Source organism: Aethalodelphis obliquidens, unplaced genomic scaffold (genome assembly GCF_003676395.1).
Source record: "Aethalodelphis obliquidens isolate GAN/ISIS:26980383/991018 unplaced genomic scaffold, ASM367639v1 scaffold1, whole genome shotgun sequence".
Classification (NCBI taxonomy): Eukaryota; Metazoa; Chordata; class Mammalia; order Artiodactyla; family Delphinidae; genus Aethalodelphis; species Aethalodelphis obliquidens.
Genome location: NW_020837945.1, coordinates 15,093,666 through 15,116,005, shown reverse-complemented (window position 1 = coordinate 15,116,005; position 22,340 = coordinate 15,093,666). Strand labels below are relative to the sequence as shown.

At 38.3% G+C, this 22,340-nt stretch overlaps 1 protein-coding gene across 1 annotated transcript in view; it reads right to left on the bottom strand.

The window, feature by feature from the left end:
* The window catches only part of LOC113623593 (glutamate receptor ionotropic, kainate 1-like), a 77,997-nt gene that overhangs the window by 6,575 nt on the left and 49,082 nt on the right, over positions 1-22,340 (bottom strand). The window contains exons 7-8 of the mRNA XM_027113092.1: positions 8,848-8,901; positions 5,460-5,633 (exon numbers count right to left, since the gene is read on the bottom strand). Of these exons, the coding sequence (XP_026968893.1) occupies positions 5,460-5,633; positions 8,848-8,901 (228 nt within the window). The remainder of the gene's footprint in view (positions 1-5,459; positions 5,634-8,847; positions 8,902-22,340) is intronic.

The following is a 22,340-nucleotide window of genomic DNA, read 5'->3' as shown; positions in this document are numbered from 1 at the left end:
AGCTAACAGAAATTTGCCTCTTAGTATGAATTAGCTGGTTTCCCTCTTTTCTGAGACATGCCTCTTGAACTGATGAGGATTCTGACAAGGGTGGGAGGACTAATGTTTTGCCTACACGAGCCCTGCTAGGGAGCAAAAGCTGGTGGGGGTGGATGCTTCTGAGGGAATGAAAGTGCTAGGAGAGGTGGTGAGCACGCAGAAAGTAGGGGAGAGCAACTCAAGAGAGAGCTGGGGTTTAGAAACACGTTGTAGAAGGTAGCAAAGATATCACCATGTACTCACAGTCTAGAAATTCAGTAATTAGGACTGCAGTTCTGACATGTCCAGTGAGGACTGGCCCAGAAGTTGGCATATTGTGAGCCTCAATGAGTATTTGCCAGCTTTTGAGAAAGACAGGAATAGGGGAAAGAGAACTATATGTGGAGTTGGAAAACAGGCCTGAGTGATGTTACTGGTCATACAAGGTCACACATGTCCCAGGGAATAAGCCACCTTGGGCTATATGTGCAAACTGAGGAATGTGTCTCTTGTAAATAAATGAATTCTGGCTTCAATAAGACAGAATAATAATTCTGCCTCTGTATTTCAGAATGTCTTTTGTTCTTCTTTGATTGACTACAAATTGGCAGAACAGCAGGTATCATCAAGTAAATTCAATGCTATGTCCTAAAGGCTTTATATATGTTATCTGATTTAATTTGTAAAGTAACACTGTAAAGTATTATTATAGAGATTTACAGATGAGCTAGGAGGTTCAGAAAGACTAAATAATTTAGGTTATTTAGTTATTCAGGGATATAACAAAGACCAAAAACTAGGTTTTCCTTATCTGGAAAGATCTTGCTTTTTCTACTGAATCTCACTGCCTATTGTCTTTCATCACAAGTATAACAGTGGACACTCAGGGTGGACACTAAAGTTGGACACTCAAAGTGGTCTTCTCTGTGGATCATTATAGGAAAGACTTAGATGTAAGATAAGGGTACTGACTTAACTACTCATCGTGAGTGCATTTGAAGAACTGGGAAGGCAGAAGACATCGATGTTTTGCTGTTCCCATAACTGCAGTATTGAATCATACACAATTTTAGGTTCAAAATCAGAGAAGGCTCCATCTGAGAATGGGCCACTCCATTACTCTAGTCTATCCTCAAAAGTCAATAGATCAAATTAGCCCAAATGCTGAGAGAAATTTAAACATATAGAAAAGGAATGAAGTAGATTTTACAAAATCACTCTAAACTTCAAGAAAGTTAATTAACATTTTGGTTGATAAAACACTTTTTTAAATATCTCAAGATGTTTTCAAATAATGAGTTTCACTATTTTTGAACTCTATTGACTCGGTAACAGTTTTAACTCAATTTTAACCCTGTTTTTGGTTTTTGTTTTTTTGCGGTACGTGGGCCTCTCACTGTTTTGGCCTCTCCCGTTGCGGAGTACAGGCTCTGGACGCGCAGGCTCAACAGCCATGGCTCACGGGCCCAGTCGCTCCGCTGCATGTGGGATCTTCCCAGACTGGGGCACGAACCCTTGTCCCCTGTATCGGCAGGCGGACTCTCAACCACTGAGCCACCAGGGAAGCCCGTAACCCTGTCTTTTAAAGTCAATATTTTTTCTCTAATGAAATTTATGTTTCTTAAATCTGAAGTCAAAATTTTTGGGCTTAGACATGTCCTACTTCTTCTTATTTTCAGATTTGGATGTGTTTTGACATAATACTATTCTTTGAGGATATTTTTAGTGTATGACGTTCTAAGAAATTCTTAATAGTTAAAACTTTGAAGAGGAAAATAGATAAGCAGGTGGAAAGTAAAAATACATAAGTTAGAAAAATTCCTATATTATATATTCATATGTGCATCTGTGTATGTATGCGGCACACAGAAAAATATGACTATAAAGGGCTACAGGGAAATTCACTTTGGAGAATGGTGGGATAATGCGTGTGATTTAGGAGAAAGAAATTCCATTATAGTAGGGTATTACTTAAATATTAATGGTGGTTAGTCTATGGCTAATTTTTCAAATAATATTATTACTTTAGAATAATCTATTTACTAATCATGTCCATTTCTCATTTATAGAAGCTCTCTTTGAACTTTTGCAGTATTATTTCTGGCCTACATGAATATTTTTCATTTAATATCTTGAGTCTTAGTAGACCTCAATTCATATTTATTTAGCACATTAATTCCTGTATTAAATACATATTTATTGAAGATCTGCTCTGTGCCAGCCCTTTCCTAGTGCTGGGAATAGAGCAGAACATGAAAAGACAAAATCTCCAGCTTCATGGAGTTTATGTTGTTATAGGGGATGACAACGAACAAATATAAATATGACGTATTGTCATAAGGGCTACAGAGAAAGGTAAAGCAGGTTAGGGGAGGGGGAATAACAGGAAGGGGACTACTATATTAGGTAGCAGGTTCATAGAAGGCCTCTCCGGTGAGGTAGCATTTGAGCAAACCTGAAGAAGGGAAGGTTCTAGGCAATGGAAGCAGCAAATCCTGGAGGTGCAAAAATGAATGAAATGCTGGACCTGAGATATATAGGCCAAGTGGAATTGAAACCAAAGGACTTTTAAACTTTAAGGTAGAGAAGAAAGAGTTTGAGTACAGAGGCAATTTGAGAACAAAGACCTGTTAGCAGTGGGCCCGGGCTTGGGGACTTGAGGTGTGCTCTCTTGACTCAATGATCAGTCCGTTGGATGCCCTTATACTTGTCCTTTAACCTTTCTGTGACTCTGTTTCTATATCCCCAAATTAGCCACCTCTACTAGAAGCCAAAAGGAAACAGTGAACTGCAAAATGGACTCTTTGGATAAATAAAGGTCAACACTATGCTTCACAGGATCAATTTCAAGGCTCTATCTTGAAATGACGATGGGATCCGACTACTAGTGGGCAACTGAGTGCTACCAATGTTTTCGACTAATAATGTCATGACCTAATATAGCTACTGTACCCAATTTTAGAGCAACCTGGTGAGCCACCGTCTTCTGTCCTAATAAATCCCCATTTCCTTTTTATAGTTTATTATAATAACAATAACAGCAATAATAACAGAGACCCCTCTGGTTAGATGAAAAGACAATGAGAAACTCTAGACCGAATGGGATCTCTCATCCACTGGGAACTTGGCTCTGCCATGCTTCGTGTCCACAGGACTGCTGGGCCTGATTGGGTGAGAATGGAATGGCTCTATCTCCCTCATTCAGTGGTTTGCCACATCTCAGTCAATATGTACAAACTGTTGTGTCAGCTCAGTATAACTGAAGGGAACAGGCACTTCTTTGCTAAATTAAGCCATACTTGTGATGAATATTTGATGTTTGTCGCGAATCCACAATCTGTGTTAATATAGCTCCAAACTATAACTCTTTTAGGCGTACATACGAAGCATAGGTAAAAACCTCATCCTGTGATAGAGATCGTGTTTGGGAGGTGGGGTTGGGGTATGGGCAGAAGATTTTGAATCATATTTGAACACACTGGAATTATAAATCCAGCAGGAAAAAAAAAAACCCCAAAATTAGCACCTCTTTCTCTCTCCCTCCCTCGCTCCCTCTCCCTCCTTTTCTCTCTCTTTCTTTAGCTTTTCTTCTTCCTTTTCAGAAGTCTAGTATTTCCCTGGGTATTCTTTACTTATTCTTATTCAAAGCAATGTTTCAAATCATCCTCACACTCATTTGTACCAAAATGCTTTTTATCATTATCTTTCAGATCTCTTTGTGTATTTTTAGTTATTTCAGGTTTAAAAAAACAGAGACCTTGAACATGGGATCCTCCAGAACCACTTCATTTATTCATTTATTCTTTTTTGTCATTTGTACCTCATTTAAAGAAGGTAGAAAAAGAAGAGAAATCTCAAGTTTATTTCTATGTGCGATGATACCTTTCAGTTACCAGTAAATTGCATCTTAAAAGCAATAGTGTTTCTCCTGATGATGGGAACAGAGAATGAAATACTATGCCAATTTAAAATGCTATTACCTGCCCACATTCCCAATATCTTTTCCTTTGGATGACACTGTTCCGGAACAGAAATCTTTTTTTTTTTTTCCTGCAATTTTCTTCCATCACACAGGGAGCTTCATTAGAGAAGTGCATTTGACAACAAGAGACAAATGATGTTAGTGAGAAGCTCTCTGACGAGGCAGTTTGCAATTTATCTGTTCAGCAGAGTACCTGTCTCTTCTTAGGAGGCAGGCTTGGCATCTGCTTCGAGAGCGACATATGGCTGGTATAAAGCACTGTCAGTGTCTGCAGAGGTGTACCTCCATGTATCCAGGATGGGAAGAATGTGAACACACCAACTCTATGGAAATCCAGATTTTTCCACATGCACTTCTGCTTGCTGAGATGTAGCAGAAGCGAGGAAGGCAAGCTGGTTCTGCAGAACCTTTATAGGCAGCTTGCTCCTCTCTTTCCCTCCCTCCTTCCCAAGGTCACATTCCCAGGGGCAACCCTCTCCCCACTTACCCTTGCTTTTGTTTATGCTTTGTCTCCATTTGGCTGACAGTGGTGGCTACACCTGTTAACTTTTTAATCTGAAGCCATTACTCTCAGGAAGCTGAAAATAGCAGTTTTTGATAGTAGCCATGCACAGGCTTTCAAAATAGTAGTCCCTATATATGAACCTTCAAGTTGTGAACTTTCAAAGATTCAAATGTGTGTTTCATCAACTTCAGCCATGAGTGAAATTGCAGTTTTCCCTCCGTCTCCTATTGCTGATGATCTGTCAGCTCTACCATCTCCCACCTCCTCTCCCATCTCCAGTCAGTAACTCTTCTTGCCTGTTCACTCGATGCCAGCCTCTGTATGCCAGCTGTTGGACTGTACTACTGTACTCTTCAAGGTACTGTACTGTAAGATTAAAAATGTTTCCTTTATTTTTTGTGTTTGTTTGTTTTCTATTTATTATTTCTGTGAAAAGTATTATAAATCTATTATAGTACAGTATTATATAGCCTATTGTGTTAGCTGGGTACCAAGGCAAACTTTCTTGGACTTAAGAACAAATTGGACTTACGAACGTGCTCTTGGAAGGGAACTCGTTCATATGTAGGGAACTTACTGTACATAAAATGTTTCCTCCTCTTCTCATACAAGTCAAGGCACAGGTTATAACACTTTTCCTCTCACTATGAAAAGCATATGAGATTCTTTTTTTTTTTTTTTTTTTTCGGTACGCGGGCCTCTCACTGTTGTGGCCTCTCCCGTTGCGGAGCACAGGCTCCGGACGCGCAGGCTCAGCGGTCATGGCTCACAGGCACAGCCGCTCCACGGCATGTGGGATCTTCCCGGACTGGGGCACGAACCCGTGTCCCCCGCATCGGCAGGTGGACTCTCAACCACTGCACCACCAGGGAAGCCCAAGCATATGAGATTCTTAACCTAACCTCTAAGGAAGTCAAACATCATCTCAAATGATTTTATTTTAAAACTACTTACTGTCATCATGCCATCCAAAAGGCCAGTCCCAGGCCTGGGTGGGGCCTGCAGTCTCTCCATGGACCACTTCTCAATGATGGATGACACGTGAGGATTGTCAACATTAAGCAGCCGAAACCCGGTCATATTTACACCACTGTACCTATAGAGTTCCAGATCTAAAGCAAATAAGTCCTGCGCAGTATTAAAAATGATAAAAGTAGAAAGAGTTAACATTTTCTGTGCTCTTTAGGCAAAAAAGAACTAATGATTGTAGAAGCAACAAATGATTAAAACAAGAATGGCAGCCATCATCACACTGGTTCTATAAAAGAACATTTCCTCTTATTTTTCACTTGCATGCTGCCTGACAAACTCTAAGTAATCAGTTCTCATTTTCATTCTTTTTTTTTTTTTTTTGCAATACCATTAAAATTGGTATAAACCAAGAACAAGAATTTAGCTGCCAATAATTAGTATGCCCTTGGGAACAGGATGTGACATTCTGAGAAGCTAGAGAATTCTGTTCCTAGGATATAGTCTTTGGGGAATTGAAAGGGATCTTTGTGTCCGTTTGATTCACTGCTTTTATTTTCTAGATGAGGAAACTGTGGTTCTGAGTTGTGATGTGACTGGCCTGAGAATGATCCACTTGTCAGTGGTAGTACCACTCTTCTCCCTCAAAACTTGCTGCCCCAGGCTGCCTTGAATCTTGCAAAGGAGGTGAAGTTTGGAACTTGCATATACATTTGATGGAAAGATAACTCTCAGCAAAAAAAAAAAAAATACCATTCCCTTGCTCACTGAAAATAACCTATGTCCCATATAATGAGAGCATAAAGAATGCCTGGGGCAAATAAGTCCTGAGCAATATTAAAAATGATAAAAGTAGAAAGAGTTAGCATTTTCACAAGCTTAGAATAAGAACCAAAGTGTTCTCTTCAGAGAATAAACTGGAGCTTATGGTTGTGTTGATGTATCTTAACAGTAGTATTTGTTCCCTTTTAGATAATGTTGCAGGGAAAAAACTTGAACCCACTCTAGTATTTTCCATTACAGGTGAAGCTGAGTGTAAACCAGAAGTTTATGTTGACTCATATTTAAAATAGACTTAAGTGATTATTTCAACTTTTTCCTGTAAAGAAATGTTAGACACTAAAATATATCATTAAAATATCTCATATTTATGAATAAACCAAACTTTCAAAATAGCATTTAACAGTTAATAAAAGAGAAAAACTTCCATAAAAATTACTTACCAATGTAACTGCTTTATGAAAGAACAATACAAAACAGTACATTATTTCTGATGATAGTGGTTACTAAAGAGAAGTAGCTTCAGAAACACTCCATGATTTATATGTGCAGAAGATGCATATAGATTTATTATTTTGAATAACTCTTTTCTACATCACTAGTTCTTCCCAAGATAACTTTGGATTAGACTGTAGAACTATAAGAATGCACCTCTGAACTCGCTCATGTGAGAAAAAGTATACTGCCTTTTAAATTGTTATATTTATTTCCCTTGCACTAACTAATTTTTTCTTTAAGTTTCATTAATACTCATGAGTAAGAGTGGTAGGAATATAAAAGCAAAGCATGGCAGAATGCAGATAAAACCAAAGGAAATTGCTTAAAGAAGCAAATTTAAAGAATAAGACCCAAGGAAGAATGATTCCTTTAGCACACTCAATGAATAGAAGGAAAGTTACTCAAGATACAGGGGGTTCAGACAGAAACTTCCAGGATGCATATTGAATCCCTTATTAATTCAACAGTACAAAAATACAATGTGCTAAAATGGATACATTAAGCATGTGCAAAATTAGCTTGGTTTCCAAATTGTTTCTATGCAATATACAATATGGAAAATTTGAGGCCCAATTTTCAACATCCCCTTGTTAGTGGAGGTTGAGGAAAGAAAGAGTGTGAGGGCAACTGGTTTGTCCTTCCATTGAAGACCAACCTTCTTAGGTTTCTTTGTTTATATTTTTCTCAAACTTCAATGAAGCTAACTCAACTGGTGTGTACACCCGGGAAGGATAGGAAGTTCTAAGGCAGATGGCAATCTCACCTTGAGTAAGACCTACGTGTTCATGGTGATGGGGAAAGGACCATATTTGTGATCAGAGTAAGATACTTTCCAGTTCTCAGGGTCTCCCTCAACTGTTCTGACAGAGGACCTGATCAGGATGTCAATGAAGGAGGGAAGACCACGGAAACTTTAGTTCAGGAATTTCTGCCCTGCATCCCACTCCCTAGTTCCAAGCTCAGGAGCAGTGATAATTTTGACAACTGCCCCAAAGCATTTGTCTCATGACATCCTCTGCAACCGTTCATGCTCTTAGAAATACTTGAGTTAGGAGTGGAATTTACTACTTCTAGAAGTATGTGTATGGTAGCTGCCTGATCCTTGTTCCAAATTCTTTGATTTCCCTAACGTACTAGCCTGCCTTGCCAGTTTTATTTGGTAAAATGATACTCTTACTGAATCTCCCAAAATCTGGGTAGATTTTAGTCGACACACTTTTATAGGTTAGAAACGGAGGTTGGCTCTGTATTTTCTTCTCACGTAAAAGAGTGGAGTGTATGTGTTGGAAGGGGTGTTTTGTGTGTGTGTGTGTGTGTGTGTGTGTGTGTGTGTGTGTGTATGGCGAGAGCTATCACATCATTTTGATTTGTTAACTGCCTAAATCATTCTCCTTGATCTGATAATCTGTCAAAATTTAAAGTTGTATAGTTTCTTTTGAATTTCTCCAGCTTAGAGCCATGATTTTTCTTATGATGAAAAATGTTCAATGTGGAAAGCATCTCCCAAGCTCTTTATCTTGACGGTCTTCAAAACACCTGACAGGTGAACCTTGGCTAATCCAGCTATCCACTGGACACAGGTGAGGAAATCACATCAGATCAAAGAATGCCAAGATACACTTCAGTGTGCCCTCTAATGTATATAGAAAATGTAGATGATTCTTCTTTATTAATAGTTTGTACTTTGGCAGTTTCTATTTAATGAAAGCTTGATTTTAATTCCTTTCTGGGTGCACTTGCATTGATGCTAGTTAAGAAAGGAAAAAGAAAGAAAAAGAAAGAAAGAAAGAAAGAAAGAAAGAAAGAAGGAAAGAAAGAAAGAAAGAAAGAAAGAGGGAAGGAAGGAAAGAAGGAAGGAGGGAAGGAAAGAAAGAAGAAAGAAAGAAACAAAGAAAGAAAGGGAAAGAAAGAATGAAAGAAAGAAAGAAAGGAAGGAAGACACCTGCTGTTCAGCATTTCTGGATTTAGAGGGTTCTTAGGAAAGTAAAACAAATCTCCATGACAATAACTTGCCTTGACACTGGTGGGGCTGACTTAAAAATAACTGAAGATTTTTTTTTATAGTGTGGAATACATTTCCACCAGATATGCTTACCAGGGTTGTGAAAAAGTAATGATAGTACTCAGTCATCATGCCCATGAACAGGATCTGCAAAAGAGAAATAAGAGAAGAATCAGAAACAGAATTATAATAAGAAATAGATAATTAGTAGGTTGACTGCAATAGCTTGGAGGCATAGAATAGGAAGGGGCTTTGGAAATCCATACACCAAGTAGATCAGAAACCTGAGACAAACCAATGATTGATGTGGAGCTAGGATCCAGGTCACTGACCTCCATCCAATGCACTTTCAGTATGCTATGTTTGACCTTCATGGAAGTAATTGGTCTGACGATCAAATTTAAAAATAGTTTATGCTCAAAAAATTTTATATCTGGAGTTGTCCATAATGGCAGAGAGTTTTGCCTTTCCTACTCCCTGGGTTTCTGAGTAATCCTATGCTTAGATATATATTTTATTGATCTCCTTAGCTTTAGTACTTATCATAATGCCTCAGAGTAAAACTCATTAAATGTTAAATTGGCAATACTGATATGTAGATATATTTAAATGAGGATTTATAAATATGTATATCTCGGAAACCCTTCTCTCTACCCCTTTTCCATCTTATCCCATAGAGTGAGTAGGGGAAGAGAGGATTGTTTATAGATAGAAGGATGGGGACTATTTTTATACCAAGTCTCGCTGCCTCTTAATTCTGAGTCTGTTACCTAATTGGGACCCTGACAGTTCCAAACATCCTGTGTATATTGTCTTTATTTGGTGGGGAGGGGCAAGAAGGAGGTAGACAGAAAGGACAGGGGTTCTAGGTAGAGGTAGTTTCTTAAAACTGTGATCTTACTTTTGGATTCCTGAAAATGGTGTCCACTGCGAAGAAACAGTTGCAAATGCTTTGGAGATAAGATATTGTCATCAATCTTTTAAATCAAGAGTATCACCTTCCTTGGTGCAGGTCACAAAGGACTGTTTGAGTGCTGTATTTTTGGTATTTGCATAGAAATGAATGGAGAAGACTCAGAAATGAAACTTTCAAGACAGTTTCCCCCACAACTCTGATATATTCTGGATGCAAATGAGAATCCCCTCTGGAGGTTTTAAAATCAGATATTCTTAGGCTCCATCCCAGAGACATCCAGAATTAGAATTTCTGAGAGTGGAGCTTCTGTATTTCATAGCAGTGGCTGATAATCACTGCTTTATGGAAAACATGTCCGTTTGCATTAAGGAACAAGGACTTTCATAACTTCAGTTGAAGAGATGGATTGAAAAATTCTTCAGAAAAGCAAAACAAGTTATTGAAGTTCTTATAAGGTGTCTAAGATATGTAAACTAGAATGATTTTACATGAAAGGGGATAAAAAATGGAGAGGGTATTTGGAGACGGCATGTAACATACACGAGCACAGATCTGACACTTCTTATGCCCTCTCTGCTAACATGGAAACCAGAGGAATATTTGGTGAAATTGTAATGTCATGAAGGCAAGAAAAATGACAGGAAACTCTCTCTATGAATCATAAGCCCACAGTATGTAAGTCACTCCTATGGTGATAACAAGACCAGGTGCACAAAAGAATTTTTAAAAGGGTAGGATTGCTTTAGGGCCATCAATAACATTGAAAATCATGCGTGGTGAGCTCTTATTAGCTGGTCTCTTATACCACTGGAGCATAAAGAGCTAACCTGCTGAGGTCAGTCAGGAATTCAATTTTTCATTTAGGTTGTTAGTATAATTGCAGGCAAGACTATCTCTTGAAAGGGAACTGGAAAGTTTTATGTCAAGATATAGACCTGGACACTGAGGTTTAAAATATTGTTGCTGAAAAAACACAAAGGCACCTGAGTTTCCAGCTTTTCACATGGGCTAATTTTTCTTTTTAAACTTTATTGTGGGGGCATTTGATCACCATTTGAGAGTATAGGCTTTTTTTTTTAAGCAACCATTCAACTAATTATTATTATTTATAATTTCTGGAAGCAAATATTCATTTGATATGTCTGATACTTAATGTTAGAAAAGAGTCATGCAGATGCAGTGAATAAATAACTAATGGACCTGCTTTTGTAGCAGAAAGAATCCTTGGGACTTCCAGATACACTTTTTATTTGATATACTAGAAAAGTCCCCCTTCTTGACTTTCCTACCTAGTGCCTGGGTCAGTGCTTCCTGGTTCTTCCCTTGAATTTCCTAGAAATGAAAATTAAGAAAAAAGTATAGTCATGGATCACTGAGCTGTCAATTTTATGGACTCTCTAGGACATGGGTGAATGAGAAATTTTTAGATAGAAATAAAGCCAATAGCACCAAAACTCTTTATAATGGTTTGTAGACTGGTTGGGATTGGCTGCTCTGCTGTCAAATGGTAGTATACTTTATACTTTATAGCATTCACACCACGATTCTCTCTGCATGTTGGTATTTCAGCTAAAAGTCATTAACTGTTTACGAAAATGTCATATCAAGATAAATGTCAGTTTTTCAAATAGTGTAATCATGATATGGGGATTTTTAAATGGTTCTTTGCAAAACTGACTTTTTCTTAACAAACACTACCTTGTTTGAATTTTTTTTACTGTATTTTGCTGGATTGACCAGGAGGCACTGACTTAGGTAGTGTACACTTTACCAAGACAGTATTACTAGGAACTAGGTTTGGCTCTATTTAAATCATTTTTAATGGTGCAAAATGCATCACATCACACACACTAATAAGTAATAAATGTGGCTGTCAATACTATTTGTACTGATGGCACATTCCCCTTAATTGCTTCCACCAATACTTTAATAATGGTTGCTTCCTAACAGAATTATTCTTACTAAATATCCCCTTGAAACCTTATTATTGACATAGATTGATAGACTGTAAAAACCTAGCCCTTTCAATAACATTTTATATCTATAGTAGGGATGTATTTAATACCTATTAGTCTTCTTGATTTTGGAAGACCCATAGCATGGACTTCATTAGTGCCATTTCCAATTTTCCAATGTGATGTGATTGTATTTCCTGGCCCCTTGTGCTTGGGTGGAGCCATGCGCTGGTTTTGGCCAAGGAAGTGGGAAAGATACTGACATATGTCACCCTCCAGAGATCTCACTCACCCTGACAGGTGACTACCATGATTATCAGTGCCAGACAAGTCATTTTTTTGTTTTTGTTTTGTTTTTCTGAATAAATACAATTGTCTGTTTCATGAATACTTCAAGGTATGTCATGACTTTCTTTTGATTACTAGAGACTTTAGGGTCAACATTGTGGGTCCTCCATTAGCAACTACTCAGGAACATAGGGTATATATTCTATGTGCTAATGCCATTCAGCTTTATGTTTTTCTTTAACTTTTCCCTTGGTACCAACTCTGTCCCTTTCTTAAAAAATATTTATGACTTTTTTCAAATGTATTTTTCTAGGCTGCTTCAGTTCTTTGTATAATAAAGATATAACATGAATAAACTATCATGGTTGGGAGAAGCGGAATATTTTTTTTTCCATAAAGAGAAATGAAGTATTCAGATCTGATATAGCTGGGTTGGGCTAGGGTAACAAAAAGGCCTCTAACAAAATACCATTCATAGTTAATCATATTCTATGTCCTTGCAGAATCAATGATAAGAACTCAAAAGTTCTTGTAGATGATGGTGGTTCATTTTACATGTCAACTTTACTGGGCCGAGGGGTGCCCAGATTAAACGTTATTTCTGGGTGTGTCTGTGAGGCTGTTTCCAGATGAAATAAGCTTTTGAGAGAGCAGATGACTCTTCCCAATATGGTGGGCATCATCCAATCCACTGAGAGCTTGATTAGAATAAAGAGGCAGAGGAAGAAGGAATTCACCCCTTTTCCTTCCTGCTTGACTGCCTAAGCTGGGACTTTGGTGTTCTCCTGCCCTTTGACTGAGATTTTCACCACTGACTCTTCTGATTTTCAGGCCTATAGTTTCAGACTGTAATTACACCACAGCCTTTCTGGGTCTCTAGCTTGCAAATGCCAGACTGTGGGCCTTCTCAGCCTCCATAGTTAAGTGAATCAATTCTTCATAATAAATCTATTCATATATATTTCCTATGGGTTCTGTTTCTCTGGAGAACCCTGGCTAATACAGAGAACAATACTAAAATACTGAAAGTCCTACATACTCTGCATACGTATGACATTCCTTTCTATCTAGATAACACAATCCTTAAACGAGTGAAGGGAAGAGAGGCTGACACCTACGTGAAGGCTTTCTCTGTATTATGCTATTATGGAAATGCCACAGACTATTCTATTGTTTCAGTGGCTAGAAAATAATTACTGTTTTCTTTCTTTTGTAGTCAAAATGAATCATCAGAAAGCAGAATAAAACTCATTGGCATCTTTACTCCTGTCCTGCCCCCTAGGTTCATCAGAACCATTTTTTTTTTTTAGATTCCATGTATATGTGTTAGCATATGGTATTTGTTTTTCTCCTTCTGACTTACTTCACTCTGTATGACAGACTCTAGGTCCATCCACCTCACTACAAATAACTCAGTTTTGAGAATGGACTTGAGGACACAGGGAGGAGGAAGGGGAAGCTGGGACGAAGTGAGAGAGTGGCATGGACATATATACACTATCAAATGTAAAATAGATAGCTAGTGGGGAGCAGCTGCATAGCACAGGGAGATCAGCTCGGTGCTTTGTGACCACCTAGAGGGGTGGGATAGGGAGGGTGGGAGGGAGGCACTAGAAGGAGGGGATATGGAGATATATGTATACATATAGCTGATTCACTTTGTTGTACAGCAGAAACTAACACACCATTGTAAAGCAATTATACTCTAATAATCATGCTAAAAAAAAAGAACTCATTGGCAGTTGACTCTTGGAAGGACAACTCTAATGACCCCACTGTTATCAAGGTTCTCTGAAGCACAGTTGTTCATTAACTATCATGGCTCCACATTTGCCCAGCTGTTCTCTGGAGTTTTTACAATAGAACTCTCATGGCCTTGTTCACAGTAGTATTGATTCTTCCTGGTCGAGCTCTGTTGTTCTTTGCAAAGACGGTCTTTTGGATTTAGATGAGTAAATGTATCACATACATCCTGAGCATCACAAAGACCATATTTTAGTTTGTCTTGAGAACCCTCATCCAAGTCTAGATGAAGAGAGTTTGTGGAGTCTAATTCCTATGGTTGGTGAGAGAGTTGGTCTATAAGACACTTGGAAAGCCTCTGAGAAAAATCTTGCCATAACATGTCCTGGTATAAAGACGCCTATGTCACATTTCAACAGGATCATTTTCCTGAAGGCAATGCAGAGCTATGGAGACAGCAATTCTCCACAAACTCTCAGCATCCATTGCTAAAAGCAATTCATACATCACAAATAATTGGCATAATGCTGCTATCATCGTAGCAGAAACTTGAAATGGAACCTGGAGTGCTCCTAAGCATTTTTGAGGGATTCTTATAATATTTATAAGGGTTTTTATTACTGCATCTTTCCATTGAAAAATAGGTGTATTAGAAGTTTATATTGACTAACCTAAAGTGTATTGCTCCTTTTATAGCCTTCTCAGTATCAGGATAAATTCTAAACCATCAGACATGATTTCTAGTCAATAATTTCAAGTGAACAACTTCCAAATATGTGACATACAATGTGGCTAAAATAATGTTTTTACCTCAAGATAGAAATAAGTTATTTCAGCATAAAATAAATCTTCAGGAAACCAGTTGAATAATATCAAGTCTCAGAGAAGCAGTTTTAAGAAGAAAGTTTGAGCTCTAGGGTGTAGATTTTTCTCACCTGCCAACTGTGGTACTTTAGGCTGCAACTGCACTATCCTCTGAGCAGAATGCTCCTTTGGCAACATAGTTTTTAATGTTTGTCACCAGTAGAATTAGCTAGGTAAATTAGGCCTTTAGATCAATCTTTATTGATGCAAAAAAAGACACTCGTACAACACTGAATGACTGTAACATATCTACAAAGGTAACAGTGGAGTGTATGGAAAAATAGCACTGGATCCCTGAAAACCCTGACATGTAGAAAACTACCCATATCCTTATGGAGTAGGATGAATAATGGCCCCTTATAAATGTCCACATCCTAATTTCCAGAATCTGCTAATATGTTACTTTACATGGCAAAAGAACTTTGCAGATGTGAATAAGTTAAGGATCTTAGTTTATGGGAAATTACTCTGGATTATCCAGGTGAGCCCAGAGTAATCACAAGGGTTCTTATAAGATGGAAGCAGATGGTCAGAAGGTAGAGAGGTGATGTGAAGATGGAAACAGAGGGAATGAAAGGCAATGTGATGTGGGACCACAAGCCAAGGAATGAGGACAGCTTCTAGAAGCTGGAAAAGACAAGGAATTAGGTATTCCCTGAATCCTCCAGAAGGAAAATAGCCCTGTCAACAGCTTGATTTTAGACTTCTGACCTCCAGAATTGTAAAAGAGTAAATTTTTATTGTTTAAGCCACTACATTTGTGATAATTTGTTACAGCAGCAATATGAAACCAACACTCCACATTTGCTCATCTTTCTGGGATTATGGCCTATGAGATTGCACAATTTTGGTGTTTTGATATCAAGAGCATGTATCAAGAGGAAAAATGACTTGTTTGAAGTTGAAAACTTTCTAAATTTCCTTGTGCCCCTCCATTCATGTACATATACTAACCACATGCATATACACAGATACAGCTACTCACAAAGAGTCTAGGGTTTTCCTTCCATTCGAAGATAGTGCTATGCCATTTACAAACCCAGGTCACTTTCCTAATGCCTCCAAGTGAAATCAAAGGAAAGCAAAGAGTATTCCACACAGTGTAGGTGAATGGAATAGCTGCACTATTTGAGAGTGTCTTTCAGTCTTAATTCCTTTATTGGCTTCTCTCCAGAGGTATGGTCAGAAGAAGAAGGGAGGCTGATACTAATAGATATTAATAAATGGAGTGGAGCCCAATGGGGTTTAGTTTAGCTTCAGAAGATAATCCTACTAGAAGAGCCACATGGCATCATCCAGGTGCACAGCAGAAGAGATTATGCTATTTAAGGAGTACAGTTTGCTGACAACAGAGCAGGAAAAAAAAGATTTCCCTTAGCAGAATGAAATAGGCAACGTGGCAAATAGGAGAGAGTGGAGCTTTTGGAGGATTACATGAACCCAAAGAATAAACTCTCTGCAATATCCAAGGGAAATTGGTGGAAATATGAGGTATAAGAAAGACTATAGTAGAAGAAAAGTTTTAACAGCAAAGAACTGAACGAATCTTGAAGTTGGAAATTTAACAGAGGATATGTTGCATACACTGTAATCTTTGTGCAATAAGCTTCTTTGGTAATGGTGGTAATAAAAACTATACCTTAAATTTGCCTGAGGGTGACCTTTGGAGGGAGAGATTAGTCATGTAGTCACTAAATGGTGGTCTTGCTGGTCTCATGATATCTCTGTAGCACAATAAAGTTATCATAATTTTGGTCCTGTTTCTCAGATTTTTGGCTTTTTAGATGACTTTATTTTGTCAATTTATCTAGTAGCTATCAGGCTTAGAAAACAATTATTTTTATCAGTGTTTCTGAGTGCATTAGTATCTCCAAAGAACTCTTTGAAAACACCCATGACTGTACCCTATCCCTAAATATTCTGATTTATTTGGTCTAGGGTATGTTCTAGGCATTGGTATCTGTGACACCAAGACTCTCCAGGTGATACTTACGTACAGCCAGAGCTGAGAACCACTGATTTATATTAACCAAACTCATATTTTAAAGGGATAACAATAATGATCAAAACTACTATTTGATGAGTGTTACAACATGTCCACTGCTGTAACAGGTTCTTTATCTACTATTGGGGAGGAAGTGTTATCCCCAGTTTATAGATGTGAGCATAGTTATAGTACTTGAACCCAGGTTTGATTTCAATCCTGGGCTCTTTGTGCTATATTTATAATAGGAGGTATATGTGGGAGGAAAGTCAGTAATTTGTACAAAGTCCTTCTGTACTTTGAGAACCCAAATAAAAACATATGGTTCTTTGGTGAGAGCAAAGTTAGAAGGACAGGAATTGGATCTTTATCTTGAGGAATGAATCCATCAAGCCAAGAGAGCTTGATAAGTTGCCCCTCTATTCTTGTTCAGAGAGCTGGCCTCCATTATAAAAGGTTGTACCATGGATGCTGCTGCAGGTATTATGGGGAGCCTCACTCACTTTTCCTCCTTCTGTCAGGAATTCAGACCTACATAGCTCTTCTATTATAACATCTCTTTAGATATTAGAATTAATTAGATTCCAATTTTAAATCCCTTTAGTGATCTTTCAAGAAGAACTTTGGCCTCTTTAATGGGGTCAGCTTTCATGAAGAAAAGATAGTTTGGGACTTCCCTGGTGGCACAGTGGTTGGGAGTCAGCCTGCCAATACAGGGGACACGGGTTTGAGCCCTGGTCCGGGAGGATCCCACGTGCTGCAGAGCAACTGGGCGCCTGCGCCACAACTGCTGAGCCTGCATGCTGCAGCTGCTGAGGCCGGTGCGCCTGAAGCCCGTGCTCCGCAACGGGAGGGGAGGGGCATCTCAGTGAGAGGTCGGCGCACCGCAGCGGAGACCCAACACAGCCAAAAATAAATAGATAAATAAATTTATATCTTCAGAAAAGTAAAAAAAAAAAAAAAAAAAAAAAAAAAAAGTACTGCTTTAAAAAAAAAGGAAAGGATAGTTTGTAAAAAAAAATTGTAATGCAATTGTTAAAATTGTGTGATACACATAATAATAGATATTTTTGTGTACTTGATGTTATAATGGCAGTGGACACAAGGTGCTTAGGGCTTTGCATGGCATGCTAAACAATGCGGGCTTATACTTAAGGCAATAAAGGGGTGGGGCGGGCACTCAGGAATTTCAAACTTGAGAGGTGTAAGATCAGATATTTTATTTAAAATGAACAGCCTCACATGGAGGCTGGGTAGAGAAAAGGAGAGGGAGGGGACTTGTGACTGAGAGATCAATTGTTCTAGCACAGGAGGAAGATGATGAAAGTGATGGAGAAAAGGAGGTAGAATCTGAAACATAGTTAGAAGGCAGAATCTACAGCATTTGGTAACTAATAAGTAGGAAAGGTGAGGGAGAGTCAAGGAGATTCCCAGGTTTCTGGCTTGAGTAAGCGAATGGTATTTCTGGTTGGCGGGGGAAAGGATGAGTAGGAAGATGTGATATGTTAAGTCTGGCATGGAGATTTAATGACATCAGATGAGATCCTCATAAGATTGTGAGACTTGGTAATTCAGACTGAAAGGAGGTTTGGGAACCACTATTGTGATATGATAGAGGAGGTGATGCAGTGATAGAGTTAGGATTGGGAAGCACTGTATCACTCTTGTAGTTTTGCCTAGATACCATATCACTAATAATACTGGCGATGCTAATCCATAACATGTGGAATACTTTATGCATCAGTGGTGGGCAGCTTAGTGCCTTATAGGCATTGTCACATTTAACATTTCTCAAAACAGCATGAGCTATGGGCTATGACATTCCTATTTTACAGATGCAGCAAAGAACAAATAACTAAGTCCTCTACTGAATAACCTCATTCAATACATTGAAGTTTTTCACAGCACTTTATTCTCCCTTTACCCTGGCACAGTCTTTAGCACATAGAAAACAGCCAATACATGTCAACTGAATAAATGGTGACATTTAGATCTTACAGAATCATGCTTATAACAGAAAGTATGTGGCTAACAGTCATGGGGAAAGTAGGGTGGAGGGATATTTTTGGTAAAACCTTGCATCTATGAAGGGTTGAAGAAGCAGATATGGTTAACATAATGAAGTGATTTTTAACCTACTTCAGTCTTCAGCCTTCTTTAGGGAATCAGATAGAAGCTATGGATCTTTTCTCCTGAGAAAGTCATGACGAGGGGCACAGACATCCTCAAAATTTTGAATAGAGCTGAGGATCACTGATCCTGCTACAGGCTTAAGACATGTTTTTTGTTATACACATCTTCAAATTCCTTACATGATTCCTTTTAAATTACCCCCACCTTCCTTGCAAAGATAATTTCTCTTATTGCCTATTACAGCCAAATTTTGATGTAGCTGGAATTAAGCATTAGAGCATTTCTGAGGCACATATGTGATTTTTATTACCTCTCAATTTGGATTGAAACAAATCTAAGTCCTTTTCAAAATCTACTCATTGGAGGTTTTAAAGCATCCTCAAAAGGGCATCCTATACACTAAGAATACAAACAAATTGCAAACTCTTTCAGTAACTTTTTGATTATTCATAGAGGTCAATTAATTCTTGTGTATATTAATAACATACTCACATCTATGAACCGCTCTTTATAATCCAAACAAACTATGTGCTCAGGAAATGTAAAGAGATTTTAATATCAGCCTGAGAGAAACATAATTAGAATAGGAATGTGTTGTCAAAAAAAATTATATAACTGCAAATTATCATCCAGTTAGTATAAACTGAGATTCAACATTATTACATTGTCAGGATTTATCCAAAGTAATGAACTTCTCATCAATTAAGTATCTCAAAGACTACCAAAGGACTCTAAAAAACCTTACAAAAGAATGAACTGCTTAATTATTTCCCCATTTCTTTGAAAGCTTACTAAGTACAAGGCAATGTGCAAGTTCTTTATGTCTAGATGCTAGTAAGAGGATTCTTGATTCCTTGTATGCATGGAAGCTCAGAGCTGGAGGGAAGCTTAGCAACAGTTAGAATCTAATCCAACAATCCTATTTTACAGGTGAGGTGACTGGGTCTCAGAAAAACAAACAGACTCGCTCAAAGTAGCATATTAAGACGGGCTAAGAAACTCAGATCAGAGGCACATTAGACCCTGGTTTGAAATTCCAGCCTTGCTATTGAGTGTATGCTCTGGAACCTCATTCTTCTCATCTGTAACATGGGATATTTTGAGGCAGTAAATAGATAACACTCCAGTCAAATACATAGCCTATTCTGGCACACAATGACTACCCAATAAATGGCATTTATTTCATCTTATTAGGGGAAGAGCAGAGTTTGCAACTGCATCTCCCAACTTTCAGTCTAAGACTCTAGTCACAGTCCCCTACTGCTTTAGAAATTAGCTTCATGGTCTCCAACCAGTAAATTGGCATTAGATAGCTAAACTCTTGTGACATGCATTTTCAAGGTCTCTTTTTGCCTTAAGGTGGCAGAGATTTGGGGTTTTGTTGTTGTTTTCATTGTTGTATCTTTATCACCTTCAATCAGTGCTCAACAAATATGTGTTGAATGAAAAAATGAATTTCTTTACTATGTCCACACCACATTCACTACTTGGCTTCAATATAAACAACATTTCTTGAGAACTTGTGTAAACTAGAGATGATTGGATGTTTGAGAATCAAGGAAATAACACATCCAAGAAGTATGAAGCTTAACTAAAATGTGTTCCAGGTTCCATTACTTGGAGAATCAGTTGACTTCTTGGTGTACATAACAGTAACAGAATAGGATACTTTCTTTTCCTTTTAAATCCTGAGATAAGTTTCAAATCCCAGCTTAGCCACTTGCTGGCTCTGTGACTTTGGGCAAGTTACAAAATCTCTCTGAAATCTGTCAGTTTCTTGTATGCAGAATTTTCTCATAAAAATTAAATGAGTGATGCATTTCACTTGCTTAGCACAGTGCCTGGCACATAATAAGTGTTGAGTAAAATGTAGCCCTAAGGTCTTTGGCTTATTTTATGTGTTTATGATTAGAAATAACAGACTTGGGGATCTGACTTAGCTGGTGCAGGTCCCAAACACAGAATTGCAACCTTTTAGCACATCACAGCTGTACTGCTTGACTTGATGTTTTCTGTCCTAAGAGATGAAGGCTGATGGTACTTCTGTCCTGTGAAAACATGAAATGAAACCCATCTAACTACCTCTGCTTGCCTTGGTCAGAGATGTTAGGCATAACTTATGTGGGGACAAAAATCCATGCACAAAATTATTTGATTAATCAGCATTGCCATTGCACTTCTTAGCAGAGGGAAGCCAAGCGTTTAAGAAATACATTTTCTGCCTGGTCTTGTTTTTATGTTAATTGAAACAAAAGAAAAACAAAATAGAAACAAAAGCACACAAATGTTGACAGGAGAAAATGCAATATAATTCTACAAAATATTTTGGTACTAAAATGTTCTATGGAGGCTAATGGCTCAATTATAGCTTAATGCTCATTGCCACGAGTGTTGAAGGAGGAAAAACATCTCCCCTCTGATGCACTTGTTCATGTAAACAAGACAGCAGTTTTCCTGAGTCAGAAACAGTATGTTCATGCTCATCCACTGGCCACTCTCTAGCTCAGGGAATTGGCCCAGCCCTGAAACAGCTTCCCTGCTAGATGAAGCACCACTGAATCCCTTCCCTCCCTATCAGAGACCCATTAGGTTTCACTATGCTTGAAGTAGTGACCTGCTTTCTCAATCCTATTACAGGATTTGAAAACGACTCTGCAGTTCTCCAAAGAGGCAAATTTATTTTCAGGAAGAAGAATCATTAGCTCAAATGCATTATAGTTCTTAATAATACAGAATTTCAGGGTTGAATGAAACCTTCCTTTTGAGGAAACTGAGGCACAGAGGGGTGACTTGTTCAAATGTGCTTGGAAGAGTTGAGAGTTCAGCATACTGAGTGGAGTGGAAGAAAGGTGATTTGGGAGATTACTGATTAAGAGCTTCTAAGCACAGTTCTTGCATCATTCATTTCATCTATTCATTCAACATAGATGTATTGGTCACTCGTTGTGTGTCAAATAATGTAATAGATGTTGGGGATTTGGGAGAACAAGACAAAGAAAGCTCCCATCCTCTTGGAGTTTACAGTATAGTAGGGGATAGAGATAACAAATGAATCAATGTCCTTAATTAATTATAGATTTTTATTAGGGTTACAGAGCAACTCAGTAGAGTGCAAGGTCATAAGGAATGAGAAAATAGTTTCTTCTCCTTTATCTCCCAAGAGTTAATCATGAAGGCTTAGGTGAGGCAGACTTTGGAAAAGAATGTTCCAGGTGTTGGCAACTGCAAGTGCAAAGGCCATAAAGTAGGGAAAGGAGGGCATGTTACATGACCAGGCAGAGTGCCCTTGAAATAGTGTATTGGAAGCTGGAGGCTGGCAGGGAGGCTGGAGGGGGCGGATGGGTCACATAATGCAGGCCACAGATTTTCTCATTAAAAGAATGCTCAGTAGATAAAATTAACACTGTCCCTGAGCTTCAATTTTCATTTCCAGAAAAAAAAAAAAGATAGTACTAATTATATCAATGATTATTATGTCAATTAAAGGAGATGGTTGCTTATCACCCAGCATGGCACTAGGCACATGTTAGGAATTCCCTACCTAGAGTCGTCCTACCTTGTGCCTCACCTTTATTTGTTTTGTTTTTGTTTCTTTGGCTGCACTGTGTGGCATGCAGGATCTTAGTTCCCCTGCAGTGGCAGCGCAGAGTCCTCACCACTGGACTGCCAGGGAATTCCCCTGTGCCTCAGCCTTAAATTCATC